The 14,457-nt window shown below is 35.3% G+C and overlaps 1 protein-coding gene across 2 annotated transcripts in view; it reads right to left on the reverse strand.

Moving 5' to 3' along the window:
- Nucleotides 1-14,457, reverse strand: part of TMPRSS15 (transmembrane serine protease 15) — a 118,456-nt gene that overhangs the window by 52,161 nt on the left and 51,838 nt on the right. For both annotated transcript variants that reach the window (XM_072806609.1, XM_072806608.1), the window contains 3 exons: nt 11,609-11,744; nt 3,890-3,979; nt 2,170-2,295 (listed from right to left, as the gene is read on the reverse strand). In XM_072806609.1, the coding sequence (XP_072662710.1) occupies nt 2,170-2,295; nt 3,890-3,979; nt 11,609-11,744 (352 nt within the window). The remainder of the gene's footprint in view (nt 1-2,169; nt 2,296-3,889; nt 3,980-11,608; nt 11,745-14,457) is intronic.

Raw genomic sequence — 14,457 nt, forward strand, 5'->3', positions numbered from 1 at the left:
TTAGCACCACTACTGTTCAAAGCTCATGTTATCCCAGAAAAAGAAAATGATTGCATGCCTGGTTTTAAAGACCTTTATAAAACAATGGAGATTATAGCTCCCCTTAGAAAATTTTTATCCAAATTTATTTGATATTTTTTGTGAGTTGAATCATTAGCCTAAGCTGAAGGATTGGATTAATTAGAGACAGATAATATAAACCTAAGTGGTGGTTTTCAAAATGTTTTTCATGAAGTCCTGGGCTTTGGAGGGTTCATAAATAAAGAAATATTCTCTACTACACAATAAAGTCTTAGGCTAATTAAAAAATACATTCATATTATTAGAGATATACACATACATATTTTTTAGAGAAGCGTGGGGGAGGGACAGAGGGAGAGACTCTTAAGCAGGCTCCATGGAGCCCAACACAGGGCTTGATCTCACAACCTTGAGATCATGATTTGAGCTCGGATCAAGAGTTGGACATTTAACTAACTGAGCTACCCAGGAATCTCTCATGTTATTAGATATTTTATATATTAGAATCCCTGAAAGTGATTCTGTTTCTTAAAATTTTTTTTTTATTTATTTATGTATGATAGTCACAGAGAGAGAGAGAGAGACAGAGACACAGGCAGAGGGAGAAGCAGGCTCCATGCACCGGGAGCCTGATGTGGGATTCGATCCCGGGTCTCCAGGATTGCACCCTGGGCCAAAGGCAGGCACTAAACCGCTGCACCACCCAGGGATCCCCTGTTTCAAAAGAACTTCTTGTTTACAACTTTGAAAACTATGATTCTGAGATCCTCCAGAATTTTTATTTACTTTTTAATGACTGATGTAAATATTAAGAGGTGAAATGATGAAAAAAAATTTTTCTTGGACCATGAGAACCTGAAATTTTCTTTTCTAAAAAGATTTTATTATTTATTTATTTTATTTATTTATTTATTTATTTATGAGAGAAAGAGCATAAAGAGAGCACTGAAACTTTCATTAGAAGGACAATATAAACTAAAAATGGGAAAACAGCTCAAAATATGTCTATAACTATGTATACAAATATAATATTTGAATTTCTTCAGTTCTTATTAACATTACCCTCCCAACCTCACTGAGATTTTCATTGTTGATGTGTTCTATGCGTGGCTTTCAAAATCCTCTTCTAGGAAGTCTGCGCTTTAGAACTTTGTGGGATTTTTCTGAAGAACTCTGTGTAAACAGTGATGGTTAATATCACTGGAAACCCTCTCCACCACCCTGTCCCTGTACTGTTATGGAAAGTTCCCTCTGGTCTTCCTCCATTGGTTGCCGTGTTCATGGGATTGCATCCTGATTGCATAGCTACCTGGCCAGATTTTGTGGAAAATGATTAATGAGTTCAAAGCACAGTTTTATGAAACATTTTTACTTGTGAAGTGTGTGGTTTCATTCACTCCAGTTGACCCTATAAGTGTTTTCATAATTTAATGTGTTATTTATCAAGAGATGCTTTCTTAAAAATTGGTAGTAGTTAAAAAGGATATTAGCCATGACATTTGATTGATAGGTTTTTATTATGTTACCATGTATTTTATGACGTACATACAAGAATTTCTCTGGAGTAGTATACTTTCCCCATGTTTATTTAAAAAAATTAGTAGTCAGTAGAAAATAGGGAAAAATCAACTTTGATCAATATTTGAATAATTCTCAGATATTTACATAGAAGCAACTGGTACTGGAGACACAATCAGAGTAATAATAAATGTAAATAAAAATCATAAAAAATATTTGCATAAAAACACTATTTGTTCCTTTAGTTTGAAGTGAAACAAAACTGGATTTAATAGCAGTTTTTGGAAATATGATGTACACATAATGCATATTATGAGTAATGTATGTCTTTTAGCTTTTAGTCTCCAAGGAGTAATGCTTACTGTAGCGAATTAATACAGCTGGTAGAAACTGCTAATGCAAAAATATTAATTCTGGTTTGCCAAGAATGCTCAAAAAGAATATTACTCTGTTATTATTGCAAACACTCTCATTTTGGAAGCTCCACATAAAATTTGACATGTTACTCTGCTGTTGTAATTTCATTTTGCTAGTTGTAAAAGAGTGATTACAGTTATTGGGAAATGCTCTCTCCATCAATCCAATCTCTTGAGCCATACAACTTTCACAATATTTAAATCTCAGACTTACCCAAGAGCAAAGAATCATCTTCTCCACCATCTCTGACTTCCACTACATCCGCAATATTTTCTAAGTCAAATTCTTGAAAATGAAGTTGTATATTCTTTCCCTTTTGAGCATTTAAATTCCAAACACCTTAAATGTAATACATAACACACACACACACACACGAAGAAGTGATATATGACAACACAGTTTATAACACACTTGTTTTGATTTCCCTCAAAAGCTTCACTCTCTTGAGAATTTCAAATTTCTCTGAATTTTCATATGAACCTCATGCCCCTCCACGGCATCCTGCCTTTTCCCTTATTGTTACAATAGCTTGGGCATTTTGTAAAGCCTGACAACTTATCTACATTTTCATCTAGACTTTGTTATGTTTGTTTCTTTTCTCACTTCAGTGCCTAACATATAAAGTACCCAATAAATATTTATTTAATAAATCAATAAATTTAATAAATTTCTATAGATTGTTCTTTTAATATTCCACTGACTTTTGGAATTTTTAGATCAGTACATTGTACAAATGATATGTTTAAAAGATGTCTTCAATGTGAAGTAGAGATGATAATCTCTGGTTCCTCATACAAGTCAAATTAGATTCATGGCTGTTTATTTTTTTTGATCAGATAAGTCCCTGGAATAGTGGCTCTATTCTCCTATGAAAGTGATACTTACTTATCTCTGGGTCATTTGAAGGAAGAAAAGTTGACATTTTCTAACAACACATTTTTCACTGTCATTAGGGCATTTCTTTCACTGGTAGATTTCTCCTTTTAGATTGGGGTTGCTATGTTAGGTGCAGCCATGGGAGGAAACATGTCTGTTTCCCAGACCTACCGAAGTGAAATATTTGTAGGTTGTGCTGGGGAATTGGCATCTTTAATACAATTTCTATGCAGCTTGAATGAGTTCCTCCAGTTAGAATATTGACAAGAGATAGGCTCTGTGCAGTTTTATCATATTCTCTCTAGGCTTAAGATTTTTAAGTAAATCTTCATAATTTCATCTTTTTAAAAAGATTTATTTTTTAGAGAGAGAGTGTGTGCAAGTGGGGGGAGGAGCAGAGAGAAAATAAGAGAAAATCCTGAAGCAGACTCTTCACTGACCACAGAGCCTGACACCAGGCTTGATCTCACCATCCTGACATCATGACCTGAGCTCAAATCAAGAGTTGGATGCTTAACTGACTGAGCCACTCAGGCACATGTATTTGATTTTTTATCCTGAGAATCTAACTACATTACTCTAGCTGCATGCTTTATTGACAGTAATATATATTTACAAAAGGTGTGGATGTCACAATTGGCCCTTTACTTTTTATACTTTCCACTGACTTTATGGAATTGTAAATTTGTTACATATATTATATGCATAATCAAGAAGAGTGATTAAGAGAGCAGTATCTGAAATAAGATACTTTCACTTACTGGTTTTATTAAATTTTTAGATTTGAGAATTAAAATAATAGCACCTTCTTCAAAGAATGATTGCAACAATTGACTGAAATAACATATTAAGCACTAACACAGTGCCTAGTGTGAAATAAATGCTAAGTAAGTTTAGTAATTATTATTGTTATTGTTGTTATCATTATACCATCTCATAGATCTGGTAGGTATACTTAGTATTGGCAAATTTATAATCCACTTTGCTGAATCAAAGGGGGTATCAAGCCTTGGTATATACATCTGTTTTTCATGGCCTGGGGGTAAAAACAACTCACAGAAAGCCTGATTAGGGTAGCTGTTTGGAAAGTTCATGGAAGTGAACGTTGTATTTGGCTCCCACAGTTCAAAAGGTCCTCCGCAGTCAGCTGAAAAAGAGAAAAGGAAAACAATGAAAAATCATTACTAACACAATGCTTATTTCAGAGAGATAATATTATATGCAGCAAATTCCCAATTATATTTCTTGGAATACTGGTTTTGGCACATAAAATTTATAGTTTGTGTAAATGAAAACCTTGCAACTTAAGTAAGGGAAAAGTGCAGGCTAACAGGTCTCCACTTCTTTTTCAGAAGAACTTCTGAAAACCTTAAATATTGTTCAGTTCTTTGAATCACCGAGAAGGTGTAATCGTGTGCAGCATTTCCCAAAATTATTTGGACAAGGAATAATTTTGCTAAGCATCTTTTATAAGTAGGCCTTATGAAATAAGGTATCTGATTCCTGATATAGAAAATAATGAATTCCGATAATGGAACAAATCTTAAATTTGACATTCTCCTATTTGAAAGACAAGTAAATCATTCATTCTATCATTTCTTTTGTTGTTTTCTTTCTTTTTATTTTTCTACCTCCCCCCCCCCACCCCCGTCTCTTTTTCCTCAGTAGAGAGAGAGCTTCACTATCCTGTATACTGAGATGTTTTACTCTCAAGAAAGGGAGACAAACTGAAACTTCTCTTGCCAAATAATTGCTGACACTGGTCTGATACTTGACATTGTCCAGGAGTCAGGTTGGGAAAAAATTCATTAGAAAAAATACAGCACAGAAACTCCAGTTAAAACTAAGATGGTTCAAGTTGGCAGATTAACTTTATGAGATTCTTAAACTACTTTATATTTATCTTCCTGCTTGTTGGAAGAAAATTCTAAAGTAATATAAAGATTCATCAACTACTTCAAGGATCCTAATTCTATCTTATTTGTATTAACATGTTACATTTAAAATCAAAAGAATAAAAGTAATCTAATTCTAAGAATATAGGAAACTGAGATTCATATATATTTTTTCTAATTAAAGACAGAGGATGCCAAAGTTCTTTACTCTCAGTAAGACAAATCAGGTTATATGAGAGATAATGAAATGTCTTTACACCTTCTGCAGTCCTTCGGTCATACTCTTTTTTTTGGTTCCTCTTTTACATGTCTTGTGTCTCACTTATGTATATCTTTTCAATTCATGTGCTTCTTCCAAATTTGTGTAATAAGCATCTTAAACTTGGGTTTCATAATGTACTCTAGTTGAACAGAGAGAGGCGGTTGTGGTCCAACGGTGGTGCTGCCTTATTATCCGGTTCTGAAGGTAGTAGATCTGGTCTATTTGACATGGTCTCCTGGGCGGGCTGATCCAGACTCAGATGAACTTAGCAAGAATAATAAAACCTCTTGCAAAGCCTTATAACTTGCAAATTGTTTCCATGCACTTTGGCTCAAGCGGGGAGAGAAAATGGTGTATAAAAGGAAGATGTGTTGGAGATGGTAGATTAAAATTGTCACTCTGAGTTATCTATTTGTCTTTTTGAGAATTGGTTTTCTCATACATAAAAAAGATATATATTAGAGATTTTCAGGGTTGTTATAAAAATCAGACATAATTATGAAAAGTGCCTACACATTACCTGGCATATTCAATATGAATTCTTATTACATACACGTGGACTAGGTCATTACTTCATTATTTCAATTTTAAATGGACGATATGAATATTGGCAGTATTCAGTTGCTTGCTGATGCTGTACACATCAATTTAGGGCCAGAGTCAAGACTTCAATTCAGTTTGTCTCACCCTCACCCCTCAATATGTCTTCCTATTAGGTTGATTAAACTCTGCATCCTTTTCACTGTCTGGTCTAAGCCATAGGCAAGTGAATGCCACTTGACGGTATGTGTATGTGACATACGCTTGTATACACAAAGAGAAGGAGGGCAGAATGGAACATGGATGAAAGTGCAAACAAGTAAGGTCAATGATGGATGGATTTAGAAGGAAGGAGTTAGTGTACACAGGGTGCTAAAGAAGGTATTTGGGGACGTCTGAGTGGCTCAGCGGTTTAACTTCTGCCTTTGCCCCAGGGCATGATCCCAGATTGGGGGATAGAGTCCCACATTGGGCTTCCTGGGGAGGACCCTGTGTCTCCCTCTGCCTATGTCTCTGCCTCACTCTCTCTCTGTGTCTCTCATGAATAAATAAATAAAATCTTTAAAAAAATAAAGAAGGTATTTGAACCAAAAAAAGAGTGATAAGGAGAAAGAGGGCAGGTTCTCCACTTGAAGGAATGAATGAAAGGCCAAGGAATTGTATGATCCTATATCTGAGGTCAATACTCTCCTTGATTATGTGACTAACTGCCTGGCAAAGATTTCTGAAGAAGTATATACTACAACCCTTCAACTTCCACTTACACATACTCATTTAATTTTAATAATTCTTAGTGATGGAATCCCTGGGTGGCTCAGCGGTTTAGCGACTGCCTTCGGCCCAGGGCGTGATCTTGGAGTCCCGGGATGGAGTCCCACATCAGGCTCCCTGCGTGGAGCCTGCTTCTCCCTCTGCCTGTGTCTCTGCCTCTCTCTCTCTCTCTCTCTCTCTCTGTGTGTCTCTCATGAATAAATAAATAAAATATTTTTTAAAAATAATAAAAATAATAATTCTTAGTAACATGAAATGTTCCCTTCAATTCTCTGTGGAACTAATGAGGAAGGGGTAGTATAAAAACTCTGCAAGGCAAAGTCTAGCATTGCAGATTGCAGATTGCAGGTTGGGGAAAACCAGTTCTTCTGTTTCACTAGTTTAAACAGAGCCAGTGTGGCCAGTGGATTTGTTTTCATTTTGTTGTTGCTGATTTTAAACCATCATTCTTATTTTCTCCTCAAAGAATAGGAAGATCTCAAAGTTGTATTCTCCTAATGGAGTAAATCACTGATATTTTGGAGAATGTATTGAATTTTCATATAACACAGCTGTACATTATGTGTAGATGAATAATAGGACTTTAATAAATATACACCTAGTACATAAATGTTGTCAAGTGTAATTGTTAAGCCTGTCAAGACAGTTCACTTAGCATTTCTTCACTAAATAGAAGCATTAGAAAATTCATTCTTCTGAAATATTTAAGAATTACTGTTTTGAAATGAATATCAGATATAGTTTCATGTCAAATAATTGACCCGTAAGATATCTCTGATCCTTGGCCTGGTAAGATTTCTCAGTTATTCTCTGTATATAAATGATGGTAAGGAATTGGGAAAAGTACTTTCAGCCATTTTAAATATGAAGACACAATTTATTTTAATGGTGGTATTGCTATAATGGAGATGGCCTCCTTATTAGAGGGGCCAAAGATTCAGAAAATGTACTTCTGGGTACCACATCATATTGTGTCATTAGATAAACTCCACCCAGAGAACGAGAGTTAAATTATCTGGTACAGGGAGTTTTATTCACAGCTGTGAAACTTTTTCATTTTTCCTTTTCTTGAAGCTGTTCTCTCAAAGATTTGTATTCTGATTAATTCCTTACTATGCCAGCAGGGATTTTCACTACATACAATATGTAAATAGCTTGCAGTATTTTGCAAGTGGTTGTCAAGGATAGATATTTTTCTTGAGGCATGTCATTTTTAATCCATGCTTAAGCCTCTGACGTTCATGAGATATGTGTCAATGTGAAGTGAGAAAGAGAAGAGCCCAGCTCCCACTTACAGTAGGAGGGTTCAAATTAAAGATGTTTGTGGTAAAATAATAGGTGTGCCTTGAGGAATAATGCCTTTCATTGATGCTTGAATGTTGTTAAAATCAGCGATTATTTTTCATCATCATAGTAATAGATAAGTCCTACACAATTACAGATAACATCTTAAAAATTCAAGTTGTATAAAATGGAAAATCCCATAAAAATTTTGTGTTCAGTTTATCAAAATTTATGTTCCATTCACAGGTTCCAGTGACCAGCCATGATACTAATATTTATCTTAAATTTATGACAATGAAGTTCAAATTTTCATTCCTTATAGTCTATTTTATTTGTAATGAATAGCAATCTAGCCAACAAATAGGCTATTAGTTTTCAACATAAAAAGGTGAAAACAAAACAGAATAGATGAAAACACACTGATACAGGAGCAAATGAGTGCAGTTAATATGGAATTTGCTAGAGAATTAAATATTAAGTCACACTAATGATATGAAGGGCAAGCAGCTCTGCAAGAATGCAGCCCCCATATAATTATAAGACAAATAGACAGGTGCCAATTCATTTCTATATGAAGAATTAAATGAATGTCCTGTCTGTGAAACTTGCCAAATTAACTTTGATTTTGTCTTTGGAAATGGAAAATGGCCCAAATAATGGCCAAGTATATCAAAATTGTAGAAATAAAAAGTGACTATTAGAATAGCCAGAACTAGAGCTTGTATCTTTTCTCTTAAATAGTTTTAACAGCTACAGAAATAAGTTAAGGGCCTGTAGTGTGGATTCCTTTTTGTATATACTTATTCTATTCAGTAGGTGTATTATCATCAATCACCCAAATTCTGTTGCAAATTAACATAATATTTGTGTAATGGAATGGTTGCTTTTGAAAAGTGTTCACAATACAATTTCCACATTTAAATGATTTATGTTGAAGTCATAGGGCAACAACTGTAGAGCTAATTCAGCAACAGGTGATCGAAGTCACAAAATGAAGAATCCCTGTAGGTATGAAAACTGAACTGAACATTTCCCCAAACTGGGCACGATGTAGATCCCTAGGAACAAGGGAGGAATTTTGCTAGTCAGCTACTGATCTGGGATTATTTTCTTGTTTAAATGCCCTGTAAGAGCCAAAGAAAGGCTATTAGCCAGTCAGCCATGGTTTCCTTTTATTTCTGCTTAAACAAATCAGTGATCTGGAACCAGAAAAGCTCTGCTCACATAAGAATTTCACTGAACCAATTGCAAATGGCATTAGAATGAAATTGTTCAGAATGCATTTGATGGTAATTAACATTTTATGCTGTGCTAAATATTACCCTGAAGTGAACCATTTGGAAACTGGAACAAATATACTTTGGGCAAATTCTAAAGTTTATATTTTAAAATCAGATAGATTATTCTACCGTTATAATTTCCTTGTTAAAATATGCAGGAATATCATGTTACCTTGACATTGAAGTGCTATTCTTTTCTTTTTCTGACTAAAATATTAATATGAGAAATTATATTAAAGTTTTATTTGTATGTTTGACATTATGTACAGAAGTTATCTCACATTTTTTTAAGATTTTATTTTATTTATTCATGAGAGACAGAGAGAGAGAAAGAGAGAGAGAGAGAGAGGCAGAGACACAGACAGAGGGAGAAGCAGGCTCTATGCAGGAAGACTGACATGGGACTCGATCCCAGGTCTCCAGGATCACGCCCTGGGCTGAAGGCGGCACTAAACCACTGAGCCACCTGGGCTGCCCTCACATTTTCTATTTCAGATAATGATGAGATTGTTATTAAAAAAAGTAAAGCCTATGAAACTATTCCTTTTACTAGAAAAATTTCTTCTTGACCACCTATTGATAAATAGAGGAACACACTGGCAGAAAGGATTAAGAAAATTATTTTAAATGACTGAAATGTCAAATAGCAAGATGTTTCTAATATTTGTTATCCATAGGAATTATTTGTCAAACTAGTAGTGACTTTAATAATTAGAATGTTCATTTTTTTTTTGCATGAGAATGTTTTGTATAATAGACAGGTAAGGTATGGGGCATTCATACAAAATAAAGTGAAGCAATTACTTTTAAACATTGTCAGGTGGCCCAAATTATTGCATTGATGTTGAGTTCCACTCCAGTTCTGGTATTAATATTTTGTTTGACAAAAATGTTTGTGTTGCCAAAAGAAAATTGTAGCCAACATGAGAGAATGAGAGAGAGAGAGAGAGAGAGAGAGAGAGGGAGGAAGATTTAGTTCATATCTAATATTATTAATCATCTATTTGTGTGATGTTAGGAAACAGTCAGACACTGGTGAAGCAAAGGTAAATGACACTCAGAGTTTGGTGTCATGAAACTCACTTCTTGCCACAATTTTGTGACCAATATATATGAGAAGGCATGCTACGTTTCTGCTTTTGTTTAAATTTTATGAGTGTCCTGTCTCTTTAATGTTTCTTTAAAGCTTTCTCCAGTTCACACTTTATTCTCCAAAGTCTATCATTTACTTTCTCATTTATTACTTTTAGGGGCACAAAATTATATATTGTCTTAAGTATTTATTTACATGGATTAAATTTTTTTCCATGCATTGGTATTGACATATTATATTTATTATGCAGTGCTTATTATATAGTAGCTATTTATAAAAGTTGAATGAATGTTTGGAATACTGAGGAATTTATGTATAGCCCATACAAGCATCCAAACATGCTAATGCAAAAGATGGTTAAGTGTAAACTAGCCTTTTGATAGAATGTAACTGCACATTCAATATGGTGGCAGGGAACCAGTATGGCAATGTAATTACTATCCTCATCTTAACGACAATTCACTTGTTATGTGTTCTCAAACACCAGTCATTTATCTATAGACCTTTTCAATTGTTAAAACTTCTCATCTGAAATGTCTGCTTTCTTTTTTTTTTTTTTTTTGACTTAAAGATTGAGAGCAGAAAAATATATAGTTTTAGAAGTAAAGTCAAATTTGGGTATGTTCTCCAAGTTGATTTGCTGATGTGATGGGAAGAGTTTCAAGTGCACTTGGAAGGAAATGAAAAAAAGAAAAAGTGCTGTGTTTGTGGGCTCAGAGCCATAGCAGAACAAAAACATCCATGAGGTCTGACATAAGCAAAGTTGTAGAACTAGATCAGTTTCCAACTGCCATAATCCAAAGATAGAAGGGATTTTTTAATATCAAAACTATAATGCAGTGAAGACTCCCAGTAGAGGAAAAATACATGTTTGATATAATTTATCATTATATGGGTTTTTTTTTCCTGTCAAATACCATAGTCAGAAAGTGATATGAATTTATTGTCTCCTTTGACATGATAAGATGGGTAGTAATGCCCCTTTTTCCTCTGAAATGTCAGTTTCCAATTTGGATTAAGAGCACAGGTGGATACAGACTCTGTTTTGTTCTTCTGTGTTAAAAGACTCCACAGGAAATTGGAAATCCTTGTCACTGCTCAACTATAACACATTAGTGGCTCCATGAAGGGAGCACATTGTAGGGTCTTACAAAGGCACCATTTTAAGATAAAAACTTTTTGTGTGGTCTTGGTCTGTATAGAAAAAGTCTAAGCCCAATAATTATTATTAAATTATTCTGGAAATAGACTGGGTGGATTTCAAGCTTAACCAAACTCCTCTGGAGATCTTAACATTTTTCTTTAAGAAGACAATGAGAATCTTAAGGCTCCTTCCCAAAAGACTATCTGCCATGGTACATGGCCAATACAGCATTAGTTCATATACTAGTGGAAACAAAATGGAAGTTAGCATCTTCATTATTTTAAAAATAAAAATATACTAAAATTATTATAAATATGATGCATAACAAAGTACTGAGTGATTTCCTTGTAAGTGTATGTATAATATGTAATATTTTGCTAACTTCCATTTTACTTATATTTTGGAGTCCTTTTTTGTGAAAAAATGTTAGGCTGAGATAATTTAAAAAGCCAAAGGAAGATCTACTTGAAAATATTAATGATTTAAATACATGTTATAGTTACTTACTAGGAAGTTCTGGTGGAGGAGTTGGGACCAAAGTTGGTTCTGGATAAAGACTCACATTGCAAATTCCATATGTTAGGCTAATGTCATCCAATGCTATATCACTCAGAATCTGGTTTTTAAAAGCATTAAAAGCAACCTGCAATTCAGAGAAGGATATGAAGTCATTCCACTCTAATCTTCTGGGACTTGATTCTTCTTCTGGCTCAATATTTGCTGGAAAATCAGAATTGCCAACTCCAAATATAAGAGGGCCAGTTTCTGTAGAGTGAAATATTGATAGATCAGGCTTTTTATAATCCTTCTCCCTACTTATGTGTTCATACTAATCTAAATTCTCACCAGTGTCTTCCTTTTGAGTCCTTCCTTCCTTCCTTTCTTGTGGCAACCAATGTTGCCACAGTTTCCTGTGTCTCTGTCTCTCATGATTTGTCATACTCTACTGTGTTCTGTCATGGATCCACATTTTCTGGCAGGGGACAGCAAACTTCTCACAGAATCCTCCCTTCAATAATATTAGAAATCCAGGTAGCTGTCTGCCTTCTTACAGCATATGAGCCCTAAAGAGAATTCACACCAACTAGATAATTTAAATGAGAAAAGAAAGGGATAAGAGAAGATAGAAGTAAATATGATCATTCAGGGCCATCTAGTACTAGTCATAGTTCACCCAGGAAGCTGGTGTGAGATACTGTGTGTGAGTAATGCCCAGATGACACAGACCCAGACATGGAAGAAAGTTTCAGTGGTCAGATGAAACTTACTAGGTTTTTAAAGACAGTAGCTACTTTAGCTAAACTTTCCTGGGTCCTCTCTTGTGTAGGAAAGACATAAACAGAATACCCATGATATATTAATTACTATGCGAGGCACATTGTATATATTATCTCATTCAATTTTTTCAACACTATTGTACAGTCATACATCATTCACTCTGTTCATTCATTTCACCTTCTCCATGCTAGACACAATTCCAAATAAGGATTATTTTCTCTCTTTCATGTACGGGTAAGCTGAATTTCAAAGAGACTAAAGTGACAAGATTTCACGACGAAGTGGCAAAGCCAAGGTGCAAATATTTGTGGAACTCGATGCTCTCAATCTGCCTGATAAGCTAACTTTGAGAAAGTGGATCCAGTTATTAAAAAAAAAAATGCTCCATGAATTGAGGCATATTGGCCACTGCAATATAGTAGTTCCCCCTCATCTGAAGTTTCACTGTCTGGTCCTCGTGGTCAGCTGGACTTTGAAGCAGATGATCCTTCTGTATGTCAGAAGGTCAGCAGCAGCCTAAGGCCATGTCACAATGCCTAGATAATTTACCTCTTTTCATCTTACCATGTAGGCATTTTGTCATTCCACATCATCATAAGAAGGGTGAGTACAATAAGATATTTTGAGAGACCAGATTCACATAACTTTTGTCACAGTAATTATTGTAATTGTTCTATTTTCTTATTGTTAATCTCCTACTGAGCCTAACTAATAAATTAAACGTTACCATAAGTAGGTAGGTATCAGAAAAAAAACATAGTATATGTAGGGTTCAATAGTATCTAAGGTATTAATGGGGGTCTTAGGATGTATGACAAGGGGAACTACTGTACTTATTTTCCTGCTCTGCCATTTCTTTGTTCCTCTGATGTTCCATTTTCCTTTATCCTTCCCTGAATTATCAGAGAATGAAGTTAGAGAAGAAAACTTCCTGGGGGGTGGGGGTGGGGGGAGGATAGACTGAGAAAAAAGAAAAGGAAGAAAAAGGGAAGGAAGGAAAGGAAGATGGAAGGAATGTAAATGAGAGTGGTTAATTACTGCCTCCTTCCACAAAGTCACAGAAAAACTAAAGCTGTCACAATAACTATGTCTGTCCAAATATACACCTTCTGAAAGTTATACTCTCTTGTCTGAAATGACCCGATTAAAACATTGTTAATTTGGTCAAACTATTAGCCTGTATTATCTTGTATTTTAATTGCAAACACCCTTAGGAAGAGAACACATTAAGCTGTTATCTGAAAAATTAATTCACCTTAATGTGAAATAAATGATCAAAGACTTCCCAAAGATACAGCTCATGAAGTTTGTTTCTAAAGGAAATACATAGATTAAATCAAAGTGGGGCAGGGTGAATGGATATCGATGGGCCTGGATGTTCTAATAGGAAAGGATGATTTCCTAGAAAAGTAAAAGGCAGATCTAGGTGATATTTGTGGAAAACTGGAGGTCCTAGGTAGCTAGGGGACATAGGAAGAGATAGTTGGCATGAGCTAGAAAGTTGCTGAAGAAAGCTGTAATATCCCACAAAATATCTATGGAATTTACAGATCATTATAAGTAGCACTTTAATGTAGTAAATTGTTCCTCATTAAGTGGTTTTAAATAAGTTAGTGAATAAATGAAAATAAGGGCACTCAGAGATTTTTTATTTTTTCAGAGAGAGACAGGGCGAGAGAGAGAGAGAGAGAGAGAGAGATTGCTCATGAATGCATGCACTGGGGTAGGGGATGGGGAGGGACAGAGGGAGAGAAATTCAAGCAAGCTCCATGCCCAGTGTGAAGCCCAATGCCAGCTCATCTTATGACCCTGAGATAATGACCTGAGCTGAAACAAAGAGTTGGATACTTAACTAACTGAGCCACCAGGGGCCCCAAACTCAGAGATTTTTTTTTATTAAAGACTTTATTTATTCATGAGAGACACAGAGAGAGAGAGAGAGAGAGGCAGAGACACAGGCAGGGAGAGAAGCAGGCTCCATGGAGGGAGTCTGACGTGGGACTCGATCCCGGGACTCCAGGATCATGCCCTGGGCCAGAGTCAGGCGCTAAACCGCTGAGCCACCCAGGGATCCCCAG

The sequence above is a fragment of the Canis lupus genome, chromosome 30 (genome assembly GCF_048164855.1).
Source record: "Canis lupus baileyi chromosome 30, mCanLup2.hap1, whole genome shotgun sequence".
Taxonomy (NCBI): Eukaryota; Metazoa; Chordata; class Mammalia; order Carnivora; family Canidae; genus Canis; species Canis lupus.